Here is a 17125-nt window from a genome sequence, read left to right as displayed (position 1 = left end):
CCGCATGAGGAACTTCACCCAAATCAATAATGTAGAACTTTATGAAACTCTGGGAAAACACCACTCAGGCAGATTTTGCCTCTTCTTTTGTTGCCTTTATACTGGATGTCTCTGGGATTCTTATACAGAAAACTTTGCATCTAAATGTTTTTCCCTTTGTGTCAATCATCTTCATCCTCATCCTCCCACGTTTTGTTCTGTCTTTCCCCTCCATATTTTACACTACTTCCATCTTCCATCACCACATCTGTATGCAGCTAAACTTTCCGCAGTAGAGAGCAGTAACTGCATGTGCCGGACGCCATGCAACATGACCCGCTACAACAAAGAGCTGTCCATGGTCAAAATCCCCAGCAAGACCTCGGCCAGATACCTACAGAAGAAGTTCAACAAATCTGAGAAGTACATCACGTGAGTAGACGCCTCTCCTGTGCCTTATGTTTGGTAAAGTTGCAAGATAAAGTCTCCATGTGTAGCTTTAATTAAACCCATTGAACTAATCATTTAGAGCTAATTCGTGCAATGTTCATATCCACTTATTTAATCTTCATTAACATGTTCTTTGGGGATTTCTGTTTTAATTTTCTCTAAATGTTCTTGGGTAAAACTTGACATTTGGGACCACTCCTACACGGATCAGCCACAACATTGCCTGATATTACTTTTTGCTGCCAAAAACACTGTAACAAGTTGAGGTCTGACCTCCATAGACCTTTGAAGATATCCTGTGGTTTCAGGCACCAAGATTTTAGCAGCAGATCCTGTCAGTTCTGGAAACTATCAAGTGGGACCTTCATGGATCTGACTTGTTTTTTTCAGTACATCCCAGCGATGCTGAGATCTGGAGAGTTGGGAGACTAAATCAACACTTAGACTCATTGTCATGTTCCTCAAATCATTCCTCAACAGTGTTTGCAGTGTGGCAGCGAGTATATTATGAAGAAGAAGCCACCGTATGCTTCCATGCCAGGGCTCATGTAGTCTGCAACACAAGACCGTTGACAGGTGAAGTGAACAACATTGATTATCTTGTTACAGTGGCACCTGTCAAGGGTTGAAATATATGAGGCAGCAAGTAAACAGGCAATTCTTGAAGCTGATGTTTTAGAAGCAGAAAGAAATGGGCTGTGTAAGGATCTGAGAGACTTTTGCAAGGGCCAGATTGTGATGGATGACAAGGTGACTGGATCTGAGGAGCACCAGAACAACAGGTTATTTTGGGTTTTCTCGTTACACAGTGGTTCAGAACTACCAAAAACCATCCATTATTGAGGTGCATGACTCCTGTTCAACTCTGAAAACACCAAAAATGGACATGTGAGCAGCAGAATTGGACCATGGGACAGTAGAAGAATGTGGTGTGGTTGATCATGTTTTCTTTTATATCATGGCGACATCGAGGTTTGTCATCTGTCTAAGAGATGGCAGCAGGATGCATTATGGGAAGAAGGAAAGGCCAGCAGAGGCTATGTGCATTGCTGAAACATGTCCTGCTGCGAAACATTGGGTTCCCCTTTCATGTGGATGCTACTTTTACATGTAAAACCCATTTAAATATTGCTGCAGATCATTTTCAACCTTCATGGCAGCAGTATTACCTGATGGCAATACTGCTTTTATCAACAGGAAAATACTTGCTGCTGTACTGCAAACATTCTTCGGGACTTCAAGGTGTTAGCTTCAAATTCCCCATATCTCAATTTGATCAAGTGCCTGTGGTGAAAACAAGTCTGATCCATGGAGGTACCACTTCGCAGCTTTCAGGACTTAAAGGATCTGCTGCTGACGCCTTGGAGCCAGAAACTACAGGAGCTCATACACTGATGAGTAAGAGCTGTTTTGGAGTAGAATCTAGACAATGTTAGTCAGTTGGTTTTAATGTTGTCCCTTATTATGTGTTCAGTTGATAATGTTTCTTACCATATTCATGAACCACCAGCCCAAAATTTAGAGTTTCCTATTTCCCCGATAAGCTGAACGTCCTGGGGAGACACATGATAAAAGGAAAAACATGCAAACTCTGCACAGAGAGGACCTCTGCAGAATCAAGCTCAGAGTCTTCTCCCTGCCTGACAGCAAATAAAACCACTGAACCTCTTCACTGCCCACATTGTTTCCTATAGCCCTTTTAATAAAGATTCTAAATAAGTGGAAGCTTCGACTGGCTCCAGCAAGCGTGTTGTCCTCCCACACAGCGCTCCTGTTTCCTCCGGTCGCACAGCTCTGTAGGAAATGGATGGACTGTTGTTGAGTGTGTTCATGCCAAGTGATTACCTAAAGTGGGATTCATTAGATAAATGCCCTGTTTGGCCTTTTGCAGAGACAACATCTTGGTGCTGGATGTGTTCTTTGAAGCACTGAACTACGAGACCATCGAGCAGAAGAAAGCCTATGAGGTGGCAGGTTTGCTGGGTAGGTTTGCACAGTGGTGCCCTGGATTTTCACAACCTCATAGCTATGTTTCTGAGATGCCTAATTAAATGCTCAACAAAGCTACTGATGATGCTTTTGCAGCATGTAACAAAACATGAACAAAAGAACAAACGGTGGACTAGGGAAAACTGGTATGATTTTATTCACAACAGGCTAAATCTGTCAATTCTATCTGTTCTTTTGCAGACACAGTAGCAATAATGGGTAAAAATTACAGTAATTACCCCACACACAAGCATAAAGGAGTCACTGGACTTGTTATGGTTTTGTTTCTTTAACAATCATTGGTGTTATGAGATCTCCTGGGAATGAGGTGCCTAATTTGCAACACAAAAATAACCAAATGTGATTTGTAATCCTGGTTACCTGGTGCACTATATGTAAATAAGCAATAATGCTTAAATTGCTTAAATTAAGTGCAATTTTTCTATTTGACTTGAGGGGACTAAACCTAAGGCTTATTATAGATATTATATTTCTGAAACTGAAATTGCATCGGACTGTGCGCAATGCTCCTGATAGGTACCAAGGCAAAAAAACAGGTACTCAAAAAAATGCACAGAAAGTAGCTTTGTACTGATGCTGAGCACATAATAACACATGGGGCTCCAGGTGTGTCGAATGCAGTGGACGAACGTAACACGGGATTACTAGAGAATTAAAGCTTCCCACTGTGTTTAGGCTCCATTGATGGAAAGCAAATCAAAGCACCTCCAAAATGTTTGAAAACTGCTACTTAGGTGACAACTCTTCTATTTATAAACTGCAAAGTTGTCTATGATAGTGAATGATGACATTTTCAGTTTATTTTGGTTGTGGACTGTGCAAGTACTAGTTAAACAAAATGCTCTAAACAAATGCTTGTTGTGAGGAGAAACTGTACAGGTAGATTGTCTATTATCCACACTTGTTAATCTATATTTAAAATAGTTGTAGTTACAGTTGTAGCTTTTAAAATTTAAAGGTGCTTTAATTTGCTTCCCGTCAATGGTGCCAAAATACAATGGGGAGCTCTAAATTCTCCAGAAGTCCTGCGCTTTATCTGCCCCACTTTGTTTGACACATCTCAGGAATGAAATGACACAGTGTTACAACCAAATCTGTAACCAGCTGCTATATCCTCTAAAAAATGCAAAGTCACAGTCTTTCAGAAACATCCTCAGAAGCCCTGTGTGTTTTGCTGTGTTTGACACGAGGAAAAATGCGACTGTCTGGGTAGCAAATCTTTTGTAGCGTAAGTAGAGCTGTATGTACATCAGGTGTCCACTTCCAGAGTCCACATCGGTAATATGGAAGCCACAAACTGCCATTTAAACAAAGTTTTGTTTACCTTGTTCAGACTAACATAAGCTGGCTCATTCATATAAATAGGACCACTGTTGTGCAGAGGGCTCTAGTGCAAAAAAAAAGTAGAATTGCCTGAGATAATAAAGTGAAACATGAACTTTCTGTACAACTTAATGCACTGTTATCTAGCAAGCCATATATGGGTCAGTCAATGGGTAGTTTATTTTGTGTAACGAATGCTGGTCATTACAAGATAATGTTGCAAGAAAAGGTACGGTTATCGACTATGTAATGACTCTCCGGAGATGTGAAATCTTTCGTCTTTGTGCTGTAAACTGCAGTGCAGTGTCTTGGATCTATCACTGCAGCTGGACTTTCAGGGGCATATTTTATCATCTCACTGGTACCTGAAGTAACACACCTTCTGCGATTTTTAAAACCAAGCTGTTTCCAGTCTGAAAAATTGCCTTCCTCTCTCCTTGTCTGTGCCAATCATCTGAGTCTGTGCTGCAAGTTGATTAGAATATTTTTTTTTCCTTTTTTGGTATGTAAAAGACTGTCCAATTCAAGCTGTCTCTGTGCTTTCTTTTTCTACATGTCTTGGTGTAACCGTACTTATATCCTTTTACAGGTGATATTGGCGGTCAGATGGGTTTGTTCATCGGAGCCAGCATTCTGACCATCTTAGAGCTATTTGACTACGCTTATGAGGTCAGTCTGAAATGGCAGTTTTACTCTCATATACCTGTTGAAACGCCTAATTACTCCCACACATCACTCCTCCGCCGACAGCCTTTGCAGTCCAATAAACTTTAATAACTCTAGTTTTTTGGTGTTACAGTGAAGTACCAGACCATTGACCGTGAAAGCTGACAGCAGAAGCAAAGTTGCTGATATAAAAAGCAGATAAAGAGCTAGATTTACTTAGAGGTGACTGAGATGAAGGACTGTGTAATGGTACTTTTCCATTACCTTTGCTCTGCTTTGCGGTCCTTTTAGAGCTTCTCATGCTGCTTTCAGCTGCACAAGCTTCTGATAAGCACATAATAGACTTGGCCTCCCCCTAGGGTTTTGGAAATATACTGGAAAAGATTTTTTTTTTTCATTTTAATGACCATAATGGATTGCTGGGAAAAAGAAACCCTCCTGTCACTGACACAAGCAGTTTCAGAGAAACTTTTAACAGGTTTCATGCTGAAATGATTGTAATGATATAGTCTGCTGCTATGTTCGCCACCTTATTACCTTCTGACTTTGAAGTTAAATGTTGATTACAGGAAAAGCTCATGGAGATCATTCTATAACAGACTGACTTTTGTTTTCTGATTTGCAGGTGGTGAAAGAAAGACTACTGGACCTACTGAGCAGAGAAGAGGAGGAGGAGAGTCACGGAGAGGATGTGGTAACAGTGGCCTTAACCCTAAACTTTCAGTCATTCTCCAATGAAAGCTTTGCATAAGTGGAGCGCGTATAATTCTGTATAATTTCACTTTCTCTGATCATGCATATCAAACCTTGCACTATTCCTAACCATCCACGCGAGCATGTAGAGGGAGCACTCAAGCAAGACTAAGAACGTGCTCAGGCCCACTGTAACGTGCCAATTTGTCAGGAAAAGCTCAGCTCCTAGAGGGAAATCTCCATGAATTCAAGCAGCAATGAGGAGTGACTGTATGATCTTATGCCCTGTTAATACACACATACATGAATATCATATCTGAGTTAAATCAACAAAACTGGAAGCAAGAGCATAAGGAGGAGCTTTGGGTTGCTTTGACATTGGGCATCTGCAGAGTATTCAGTAATAAATACAGTGCACAGCAGAAGTGTGTACACCCCTGTGCAGTATCATTACTGTATTTACACGAGAGTATTTTATGAACAGTCCAGAGATACTTTAGAAAGATTATATTAAAAATTCAATGTTACAATAATATCCCCTTGATGCCTGAATTTTTTTACAATTAAGTAAAACAATTCTTTTGTGTGTGTTTTGTTTTCCAGCTGATGCTAAATTAAATGGAGCTTGTTCATTTATCTATTACACAGAACAGATAATATTAATAGATATATAATAATTAGGTCCCACTCCAGCCAGTCCTATCAGAAACCAGTGCTTGCAAAAGGTTCTAAGGTGCGTATTGAATATGCACAAACTGGCATCAGGGGAATGGATATGCTATCTCAGCTGCAGTCTTAATGAAAGCGGTATGTTGCAAATTCGCGACAATAGGCGTCAAGGGGTTAAATATACCTATGATCACTGACACACAAATTATAAAACATGTGGTCACTGAAATTTAACTGAGTACATCTGTGATTTCCAATCAGCGTAACTTCATGAACATGGTTATAAAATGAAGAACTTTCTCAGTTTTGGTACTATAGGATGTGTCTTTCTGCAAGCCTGTATCATGGATTCACATGGAAAATAATTGCCCCAATTAGGAAATGTGATTGTAAGACTTCAAAAAGATGGAAAAAAGACACAGAAAGTTCAACAAAATAGCTGTGGAAACACAGATGCAATACTAATCAGGAGGTATAGAAGGAGCTGTAGTATCACTAATCTGAGCTGCAGTGGTCATCGCTCTAGCATGATGCAACGGACAGTGGACTTTTGACACAATGTAGCTGTGAAAATCAGATGGACAAGTGCTTCAGAATTAATACAGTGGTTATCAGTGGAAATCAGAGTCTCTGTAAAAGCTCAGACATTGTGAAGTATATTACATAACATCAACCTTTATGGAAGATGTGCCACACAAAAAAAACCCCGCTTGCTTTTAAGCACAAAACTCCATGATGATACTTTACCAGGGAGGGGAAAGCCTGACAAAGAATGGGAGCTCATTCTTTCATCCAATGAGACCAAGATAAATTTATCCAACTCAGATGGAGTCCAGCATGTCTGGTATGAACCTGGTCAGGACTGACATAGTGAATTCAAAGTCCTGACAGTGAAGCATGAAGTTGTGTCTGTGATAATATGAGGCTGCATTAGGCTAAAATGTATTGGGAAGATGGCTGCACAGTGGGGTAGTGGTTAGCACTTTCGCCTTGCAGCAAGAAAAACTCCGGTTCAAATCCCGGGCTGGGCCTGGGATCTTTCTGCATGGAGTTTGCTTGTTCCCCCTGTGCATGCGTGCGTTTACTCCAGCTTCCTCCCACAGTCCAAAAATATGCTGAGGTTAATTGATTACTCTAAATTACCCGTAGCTGTGAGTGTGATTGTTTGTCTGTATATGTAGCCCTGCGACAGACTGGTGACCTGTCCAGGGTGTCCCCTGCCTTCGCCCGAGTCAGCTAGGATAGGCTCCAGCACCCCCCATGACCCAAGTGCGGATAAAGCGGTGTATAGAGAATGGATGGATGGATGGATGTTGGGAAGATGAGATTTAGAGATGCCAGTGAATGTTAAAAACTGGCTGACAGGATGACTCCCAGTCTGCAGAAACCTGCCAGAAGTGGAATATCTCAAAGCAGAGTGCCAAAACCACAAAAGAGTTGCTAAAGAATGAAAAAGTAAAAACTATGACCAAGCCAAGTACAGTACCTGACTTGAATCCAATAGACACCTTTGGGGTATTTTTAAGAGAAAGACAGAGCAACAGATGCCCTCCAGCAAAGACCAGCTGAAAAGAATATGATCTCTGAAGAACAGCAGAACATCTCTCCAGAAATTCAGACTCCTCTATGCTGAGGAAGATCGAGTGTGTCATTAAAAATAAAGGCGGGCACATGACGTATTGAAAAAATAAAAGATTTGAAAGTCAGTAATGAATGCTGCGTTGAGTTCTGACAGCGGTGCCTGTATTTTTTAAAAGAGCAGATCAGAACAGTTAGTTTTTGATTTTAAATATGAGCAGATACACTACTGTTCAACAGTAATGCAGTTACTGTAAGGTCATACAGTGTTGACTCATTTGATATTTAATTACCATGATTCAGAGTTCAGCTTGGAGTTTTGTTTAAGATTTGTTTTCTGCGTACTACAAGGTACTCTCCCAAGAGCTTCAGTAGAAAGAAACTGGATTTTCTTTTAGATTTTTAAAGACATTTCACCTTCATCCAAGAGCCTTCCTAAGTTCTGAGTTTTCAGGAGTTTCAGATGGTTATAGTCCCTCACTTTTAGACTCTTTCAATCTTCTTGCAGAGTTCCTGTGACCCAGTGGCGAACCACTCTGAGTCCATCAGCCACACCGTGACCGTCCCCCTGCAGACGACGCTGGGCACTCTGGAGGAGATCGCCTGCTGAAGCCCTCCTCCCTTCCCCTCAGAGCCAACACACATCCAGCGGCTGCCTCCCTCCACCGGGTGGCACTACATCCTTTGTTACGGCATCCAATGGGACCTTAACAGGGGAGGGGAGGAGACGAGGACAGGAACGGGGGTTGGTCTGAGGACAGCACTGCGCTCCGTCACACCCTCCTGTCTGAGGCATTAATGGGGATTAAGGGGCTGTCAGCTGGACTTATCAGCGCTCTCTGTCAGCCTGCACTGTACTGCTGTGGGAGGGCGGCCTCTGCTACACTAGACCTGCAGTGGGCTCCAAGTCTCCACATACATGCACACACAAAACCAGACATCGGGTGGGGCAACTACCCATAAAAAGGGGGACTCATCCCTGTGCAGCATATCTATGTAACAAACACATTCATATGTCGCTCACTGCCAAATGAACTGTACAAAAGAATTAGTTTCGAACTGTCCAAACTGCATGCGTCGCTCTATCTTGCTCTCTTTGCTGATGCATACGCTGGACTGCAGTGTTGCTTTACTGTACATGTGTGCCATTTGTCTCTCTATCTGCAGGACAGACCCCACGACGAGGGTCCCAGGGGAGAAATTGAATGTACAGATTGAACATATGGTTGTTTAAAATCATAGTTCAGGTGTGACCAATCCATCTTTGAGCAATTTGTCATTTCTTACTTAAGTATCGTGGGGTAGAACAGGGTCAGAAAGGGGGGGAGAAATTAATATTTGGCTTTGTTTACTGAAAACAGAGTGAAATCTGACCATTTTGCCGCCCGCGTTTTGCATATTTTATTCACCTGTCAGTTTCAGTTTAATCACTTTACGAGAAGGCGGGTTTTGCTACATGACTCCTGCGGTGCTAAGCTCACGTTTGCAGACATCTTTAAAGGGATGTCTAACTGGTAATTTATGTGGATAACAGAATGGCTTCTGGGTGCTGCAGCTCACCAGGGCAGCCCAGCAAAATGAGGTAGAAACTAAATTTATCCGCAGCAAGACGAGTCCAGTACACCTATGAATATAGCCGGGATGTTGTCAAACTGTTACTTCATTAAGAACATGCCAGGGTGATATTTCGGACAGTTATTAATTTTTTTTATCAAGGAATGCTAAAAGAAATCCCCAGGCTTGACAATTGTAAACACTTTTTCAAGATGATAAAAATTACTACAAAAGCACCGCAAGCAGAGTTTAGCTGGGATGTTTGTGTGTTTTTTAAGATACATACAGGGTCTGCAGTGTTATGGTGTAAATAATTGTTTCTTTTCCTCATAAAAACGGGTACCATGCAGACATGCCTGAAGCAGATCTAATTTCAAATAATTTTGCTACAAACATCAACTCCAAGTCCACAAGGGTCGACATATCTGTCACTTTTTTTCCTTTTTTTCCTCAATCTGCAGTTCTCAGTAGGTGAGTATGTTATGTAACCGCCAGTAGCATATTTGGGGTAGTCGAATGTCGTGCTGAAAATGAAGGACACACTTTGCTATGAGCACCAGACATCCTTTTTGGTACAGGTTCAGAAACAACCATTACATGTATACGGCTTTACACCAAAAGCTTTTGTGAGACTATTTGGAAGATTTAGTGTATCTGAGTTTTCTAGTCCATGATCATTTTAGCATGGTCTCTGTCATCATGGTAATGTACATTGCAGGTAGGAATGAATTCAAGTGCTTCGTGAGACTGTCTGAATTATAATTTCCCATCTGTGGCTCAACCTGCTGTCTCTGTGTACTATCTCATGTTGTGGCTTCAGACGAACACGGTCCTCAGCCGACCTGCAGCGGCGGCAGACAGACATGTCTCGCTTCTCTCTGCTGGCGGCAAACAACACTGGATGTTTCTTCTCTCTTCTTTGGCTTCAATTGTTATCGCAGGACAGCGTTTTCTCATTTTGTGATGCAGCATACAGTGTGTGTTTTTAATGTGAAACGATTAAATGAAAAAGTTTGTTTTTGCAGTGGTCGGCGTGTTGTTGTGGGAAAGCAGAGCTACAAGGACATCTGAAGGGCTTTACGCTGGATATAAAAGATGATGTCTGAAAGTGAAATGAAAGAGACTTGCATCTGTTTTCTTTTTAGCAGCCAGCAGGGAACAACTACTTGGGTTTAAAAAAGTCTAACTTTATAAAAGCATGAGATCTGCTACCTCAGTAAGCACTTTTCTACTGAATTTATGTTCTTAATTGCTACATTCAAGAGCTTTTTAATTCATCATGATGTTAATTTTGCAAACTGTGGTCCCATTGGGAGTAAAATATTGATAAGGAAAGGTATGTTTTAGTGCAGGGCTACCTTGTGATTGACAGGTCAGCACTGTATGGCCTCCACAAACCAGTGGCTGACGTCACGGTGCCTCCGTTCATATGTTATATACAGTCTATGCCTTTACAAGAGAAGCAGTGTACAAGAAACACAAAATAATACAACTGAGGCCTTGTTTACATACGTGTATTTCTAAAATGGGCATTTCTAACTTTTTCGTCAAAAACCTGATCAAGTGAATCACATCTTTTAACTTTGTGTTGATGTGTAAACATGTAAAAAGTTCTGTTAGCAAAGTTAGAACCAGCACAATTTTCGCCACTTTTGCCACTGCACAAAATTGCCTGCAATTGCCTGTACACACTTTAGGGATGTCACAGAGCAGATCAAGACAATCTTGAACAGATCGGTGCCAACAAGAACCTAAGCTCGATCATTTGTTTACGTCCACTGTCACACATGTAGAAGAATTTTCTTATAAAGTATACTTTTTATTGTTTATGCACCTGTGTTGCTGGGAAAGGTGGAGACACACGGTACAAGCCACAAAAACCGCGGGTATATAGTATGTCACTGGGATATAGCAATGATGTTCTAATTGATCCTGACTTTTTTTTTTGACTTTTTTACGCAACACCGGAGTCTTTGTCACGGTGCCCCTTTACTAGCTAAAACCTCAAAATGCTTTCTTTTTGCCTCCTCTGGTGATTACAGTATTAAACAGTAGCACTAACTACGAAAATTGTATCGGCAGGTACTGATTGATACAGGGCAAGAAATTCTTCATCAGAGCACACCTAATCTGCATGCTAATGATAAGACATTTTGTTGCTGTGCATAATCTGGTCTAGTGATAGTCTGCTGATCACCATGGCTGTACTCAGACATGTCATTACTTGGGAGTTGTACACTGTGGCATCTGAATTGAGTTCACTCTCAGCCTTTATAAGTGGGAGTTGGAAAGGATGGCAGAGTGAGTTAGCACAAAGCGCCTGACAACCCTACAATAAGAAGGGAAGAATAACAAGCCATGCTGGATCAATTGTACAGTAGCTTGGCAAAGGTACAATTTCTCCCCGACATCTGCGCTACATTCTCCTAATATCAGATGACGTGTTCCTCTATTTGGCCTCAAATGATCATAGCAGCCTGGACAATGGAGTGGTTCTATTACAGCAGCCAAAAAATCCACTTAAAATCCGATTTGACTCAGTAGTCAGGTTTTATTATGCATCACGACTTTTAAGAAAAATCTAATCGTTGAGGCAATGAGCTCAAAGGTTTCACATTTGTTTTGCTAATTCAGTTTATAACTAAAAGGATTCTTTGAAGGAAAGAGAAGATGTTCAACTTTAAAACTGCCTCACAGGTAAAAGTAAGAATAATAGCAGTAGCTACTGAGTGTACTGGGGGTGAATTATCCTCGCAAAGACTTCCAGTTCAGTTTAAATTCAGAGCACAGCAGCAGTTAAATTTAGAAAGTTAACTGTTTTGTAAAAGGACTTCTTTTTGGTTTATGTAAATTGATATTCTTCACATTGCCAAGGACTCTTATCTGCTGCAGGCTGAAGTTCAGCCCCAGTTCAGTCTCACTTCATTTAGCAGATATTTAGGCATCTGAAATTGCCTGCAGGTCAGCCATAGTGCATCAGCAACTCATTGTAAACACCCTGATTGCCTTGGTGGAGTGGGAACTCACACACACAGAGGAGGTTGCACTAGTACTTAAAAGAGCATTGTCGAAACAATAAGATCAAATCCTTTGGTGTGTTAAAGTGTTCCGTGAATCAAGTTTGTGTAGTAATGCAGGAAGAGAAAAACTCTGAGCTCAGCCAGCGGCAGAACTCGATTGTAAAGTCTAACAGATTGTGCACCCAAATGTCAGGAGGCTCTTGTATTCATCTCAGCTTTTGCAAAAAGAGTCTGATTTGTAAACCCCAAAACAAAATTACTAATTTAGATATTCCAGCGACCAAGGTGGTTCAACCTACAAAATACTGATGGCAGCGTTAAGGGGTGAGAAGTCAGCCGAGGATCATGTCTAAGTTGCTTCACTGGAATTTGAGTCAACAAAACTATATTCTCATTTAGGTTTTCTTCATTGTGAAGCACCCAAATTGCAAGGCTTTTACTTTGAAAGTGCCACAAAGTCTATAGGGTCAGCAACTGGACTTTGCCCCAGGAGATTTTGTACCTATCTTAAGTTTTGTTTTCACTTGTTTCATTTCAGTTTCCAGTCACTGTTTTTATTAGGTTGATGCACCAAAACTATACAAACAGATTAGGAAAAAAGCAAGTACTTGCTAGAAGTTTGGCTAAGGTTAAGTACCAAAATTACTTTGTAATGTTTAGGAAAATAGCACAATTTGGACTAAGACATCCCCTTTTCTCAACACATTTGAAACTTCTTAATTTTCTGGGATGCATCCAAGCCATCTAATATATGATAGATTGACTGAATAAAGGTGACAAAATAAATGGCAATGATATGCATATGATGTTGCAAAACAAACCTGGCAGAAAAAAAACCTGAAAACCCTTTTGAGAATGTAGTTTAGTTGTACAGGAAGGTAATATTCATGAGACAGGACTGGTAAGCAAAGATTAAGACAACAATGCACATTTGAAAGGCTGGAAACTGTAAAAAAAAAAAAAAAAAAAATTGCTCCTGTCATTGATAAATTATTGAAATAACCACCAATAATGTTCTGTTTGTTGAGTGTATTCCTAATTGTTTCAGCTCTGCTGCAATCTAATAACATTGAGGTGAATTATTGCCTCTCTTCATGAGATTTTCTGTTTAACTTTTGATGGTTGCTGCTAACAGGTAAACTTAAAAACAACTTTGTAGATTTAAATTAGTTTTGCTTTTGGCACAGAAAGAGCTTTGGAGCAAATTTCACTGCTGGATGAGAAAACAGAATTTTTTCCGGGTTTGCTTGGTTCAATGACGGTGTTTTGACCATTTTTGTCTGAAGAGATTTTTTTTATAGTTTATTCCATCTTCAAATTTGTTTCATTATATGTACTTAAGACATTTTGGATGTTTTCCTAAATGGGAAATAATTGTCAAGACAAACTGAATACTCCAAAACAGGCCCGGACTGGCAATCGGGAGAGGCGGGACTTTTCCCGGTGTCCTGCCTCCTTATTGGCCTGCCTGGACAGGCCAGTCACGGACTGGCAGGCCAATGAAAAAAAGTTGATCAGCTTTTTGGCAGACAGGCCAGAGACAGCAGCGCTAGAAGCCTTACAGAGTACACGCCCACCCTCCTGTCACTCACACAAAGCAAGTGCTCTGAGCGCTAAATCAGAAGGATAGGGATTGGTCAAAGTGACATTTTTTTTAGAAGAAACGTGCCATGATTGGTTAGTTGCTTTATGGCCCGCCCCTTCACAGCGAGAACGGGGAAGCATGCACTGCAGAGCGGTGATATGATAGTGAGGCCAGAGAGTGGAAGGAGCGAAGATTATGGAGCACCCTGAGAAAGCTGGCGGCAAAAAACGAGAAAAGACGAAGAGAAAAGGTGGACATGAGGGAGATGGAGTAGAAAAAGGTTGCTCGAGGAGGAAGGGGCAAAGTGTTATAAAATAGCAAACGTTTCATCAACCCCTGCCCAGGTCCAGCAGTGTACAGTTGAAAATAAATGATGCTGCTACTTCAAGTAAGTGTACAAACGGTCGGTTCTTCTCACAAATGCATCATCAGACTTCAAAGGCCAAAATATAATAAAAAAATGTCTGGCCCAAGTAAGCTCCACAGGTGTCAGGTGGGTTGCAGGAAGCCTGAAAATGTTTGAGACCCCCTCTTCAGGTAGGATAGGCAGTTGACTTACAATTTTCAGTTATAAAATGAACATTGGTGTTTGCATATACTGTTAGCTATGACCAGCTGACGTCTAAATGATTTGCTGACAAAGTAATATATATTTTTTAATTCCACATGTTATATAAATAATAGGAAAAGGAAAACGTTGGAAAAATTGGTGAGGGTAGTGAAGAGATTAGAGAAGAGAAAAGTACTGGACTGTATGGAGCTGTCGTTATGGTTGTGTTTAATAGACTTACTGTCTGTTTAGTAGTGTTGTAATTGCTATAATATAACTGTAAAAGGCATATTTTTGGAAGGAAAAAAAAAACAAAATTTTGGTGCATTATCCCATGTGACACAACCCTTGTGGTGGCGGAAGAGGCCTGACTGATTGGAAATCTCCCGGCCTGAATTTCTTTCCCAGTCCGGCCCTGCTACAAAACCAAGCCAGTGGAGCAATAAGACTGGATGGCTGCTTTATATAGTGCTGCCAGACCATAAACTGTATGTCAAGATGTGTTTTTAGGTGCTTTTGGGGTTTTGAAACTCTGGTCATCTTGGCAGTGTTTGACTCCTGGATAATCCAATAATGAGCAAAAAGATGGAGCGTAAATGGAGCTGAACCGAACCATAGACTGCCCAATAATATTACCAATCTCAAATCAGTCTCACTGTTAAGCATGCATAAATTTAAGCCTTGAAACAGTTTAAATGAAGGAGTTCTAGTATAAAGTAATATCACAAAATAATCAAAGATATCATAATTTATTAGTCCCTTTTACAACATGCAGTGTTTTTTGTGACCACTAATTGTCGCCAAGTCATTGTTGGCATAGTATCAATCATGCTTTAATTTTCCTTCAGAGCAAAGTGCCGTCTCCCTTATTATATCTACTTGTTATATTGTAGCTCAAAATATGATTATTAACCATAATGCCAGTCATACTGTATTTTATTATAACCAATGTGACCTAAAGATTAAACAACAAAATTCAAATTACGAGGTGTGCCATTTTAATAAAACTCACCCCATGTACAGTTATCGTGAATAGAGAAATAAGCTTTAAAGACCAAAACCGTTTATTTGCACAAGGATGTAAACATGTTTTTTTCTCCTGTAAGTCGGACATTTTAACGTGGAGGTCTATGGGGATTCATTTGTTTTTGAAGCCAGCCCCAAGTGGCCAATTGAGGAACTGCGATTTTTGGCACTGGCTTTACTTTTTGCCCCAGAGGTTGTCACTTTAGCCCCAGCTGCACAATAAAATGACAACCTAGTTTGCATTATGTAATGGCTTTCCACAGTACACTCATAAACAAAAGAGCAGAGCATCAAGCTGGATTTGAGTCCTGCAGGATTTAAATCCAGCTTGATTCAATTTTCTCAGCAAGCGCACCTAATCAGACATCACACGATTGTTCTTTTCATTCATGTCAGCCAGAGAAAGGCAGTTAGTGCAGAGTGAGCAGATTAAAGACAAAATGACACATAATTGGAGTTTGACAGTTGTATGATCAATGACAGTGAGACATCCACAGGAGAACTGAATGAAGAAAGCACTGAACATCAGAAAGAAAAATAGAGCTTCATTTTCTCTTTTTTGCTACTTCTACCAGTCATTGAGACAGCAGATTTTTCATTTTACTCTCAGTGAAATGCCACAGGTGCTATTTCCAACCTCAACTGTGGAAACTTTCACTTCACCGAGGACACAATGGGGACAAAGTGTTTAACCTTCGCATCTATAATTTAACGCCTCCAATTTCATCTCACAAAAGCAATTCTGAGCACATAATTGCATTCTTAACTCTTAACAGGCGCAAGTTTGAGGGGCTGTTGACTATTCCAGACTGAATGTGATCTGTTTGAGCACTGGAATAATCTGCATCTTTCATTTGTGTGCGCCGTTACCTGAGGCTGAATCGTATTTAATTACCTGTTGACTCTGCTTATTGCTTAAGCGAGTTGATCAGGGCGCTCGCCTTTTCATGTGTTCCTAGCACGCCCCGGGGAAATCAGTGGCATTCGGAGGAGTTAACGAGGCTAATAATCGTGCAGCTAATGAAATGACGTACACATAAACCTGCCTTCCGCTCTCGAGTCGAGTGTCAACATTCCTGAAGCTCCTCGAGACAGTTTTGCTATCAGGGAGTCTGCGTGTGGTGTGATAATTACTGAAACAAGGCTGCAGCATCCCACACGTCTCGCAAATCATCGTGGCCTGATGAGCTAAAGCCCCATACAAATTCCCTTAAAGAGATTTACGGGAAGACTTTGAAAGTGAAGTTGCACAGTGATGTGTGTGTTGGCTCGTGTTCATATGCACAATAGAAGACTGGATTCAGATTGTGACTCATATTAGACTCATGAGTCCGTTCTCTAAACTTTGGTTGGTCTGAGTAGGAAATATAAACTCATGGCACTTGATAAAAACCGCAGATGGATTTAAAATCATCGTTGTCGACTCGATTCCTCAGGCCAACTTAACCAACATGGTGTCAGAGCCGACTTTGTCATGAACTCTTGCTCAGCTTTTGCTTTTTTTTGGTTTCCAGGCTTTTGTATTCAGGGCAAAAAGGAACAAGTTAGACAGCCGCTAACTTTTAATCTTTAACAAGGCGTTTATTATGTATTTTTCTTTAATGTAACATCTTCAACTAACATGTAAAGCTTTCAATTAAATGCAATGGAATAATAGGTACAATGTTTGGCTTTGAAAGGTGGAGGAGCAGAAGTATAAAGTAGCATAAAAGTTAAAGTAGACCCATTTAATTACTTTCCACCTCTGACCCAAACTTCCCAGATTTAAGAGAGTTTCAAGAAATAATTGTTGCAACAGCAATTGAGGTCAAGCTAAGACAGAGCAAAATAGCTGTTATATAAATGTGACTGAAAAATAGAAATAAGAATGTGAAAGGCTGTATCCATCCTTCCTTTTTCTACAGAGTCGAGCTGCTTTGGCAACAAGCTGAGAAGGGAATTCCAGATATTTTTTCCCCAGAAATGTTCCTCCTCAGGGATCCCAAGCAGTTCCCAGGCTAGATAAGATCTGATAAGATGGTC

At 40.7% G+C, this 17125-nt stretch overlaps 1 protein-coding gene across 2 annotated transcripts in view; it reads left to right on the top strand.

Moving 5' to 3' along the window:
* asic2 (acid-sensing (proton-gated) ion channel 2) overlaps nucleotides 1-9946 on the top strand; it is a 530460-nt gene extending 520514 nt beyond the window's left edge. For both annotated transcript variants that reach the window (XM_022196191.2, XM_022196190.2), the window contains 5 exons: nucleotides 258-411; nucleotides 2321-2412; nucleotides 4352-4431; nucleotides 5054-5122; nucleotides 7877-9946. In XM_022196191.2, coding sequence (XP_022051883.2) covers nucleotides 258-411; nucleotides 2321-2412; nucleotides 4352-4431; nucleotides 5054-5122; nucleotides 7877-7978 — 497 coding nt within the window. In that variant the 3' untranslated portion in view covers nucleotides 7979-9946. The remainder of the gene's footprint in view (nucleotides 1-257; nucleotides 412-2320; nucleotides 2413-4351; nucleotides 4432-5053; nucleotides 5123-7876) is intronic.
* The last annotated feature ends 7179 nt before the right edge of the window (nucleotides 9947-17125 follow it).

The sequence above is a fragment of the Acanthochromis polyacanthus genome, chromosome 21 (genome assembly GCF_021347895.1).
Source record: "Acanthochromis polyacanthus isolate Apoly-LR-REF ecotype Palm Island chromosome 21, KAUST_Apoly_ChrSc, whole genome shotgun sequence".
Taxonomy (NCBI): Eukaryota; Metazoa; Chordata; class Actinopteri; family Pomacentridae; genus Acanthochromis; species Acanthochromis polyacanthus.
The sequence above is the reverse complement of the archived record's forward strand: the minus strand, read 5'-3'. Positions and strand labels throughout refer to the sequence as shown.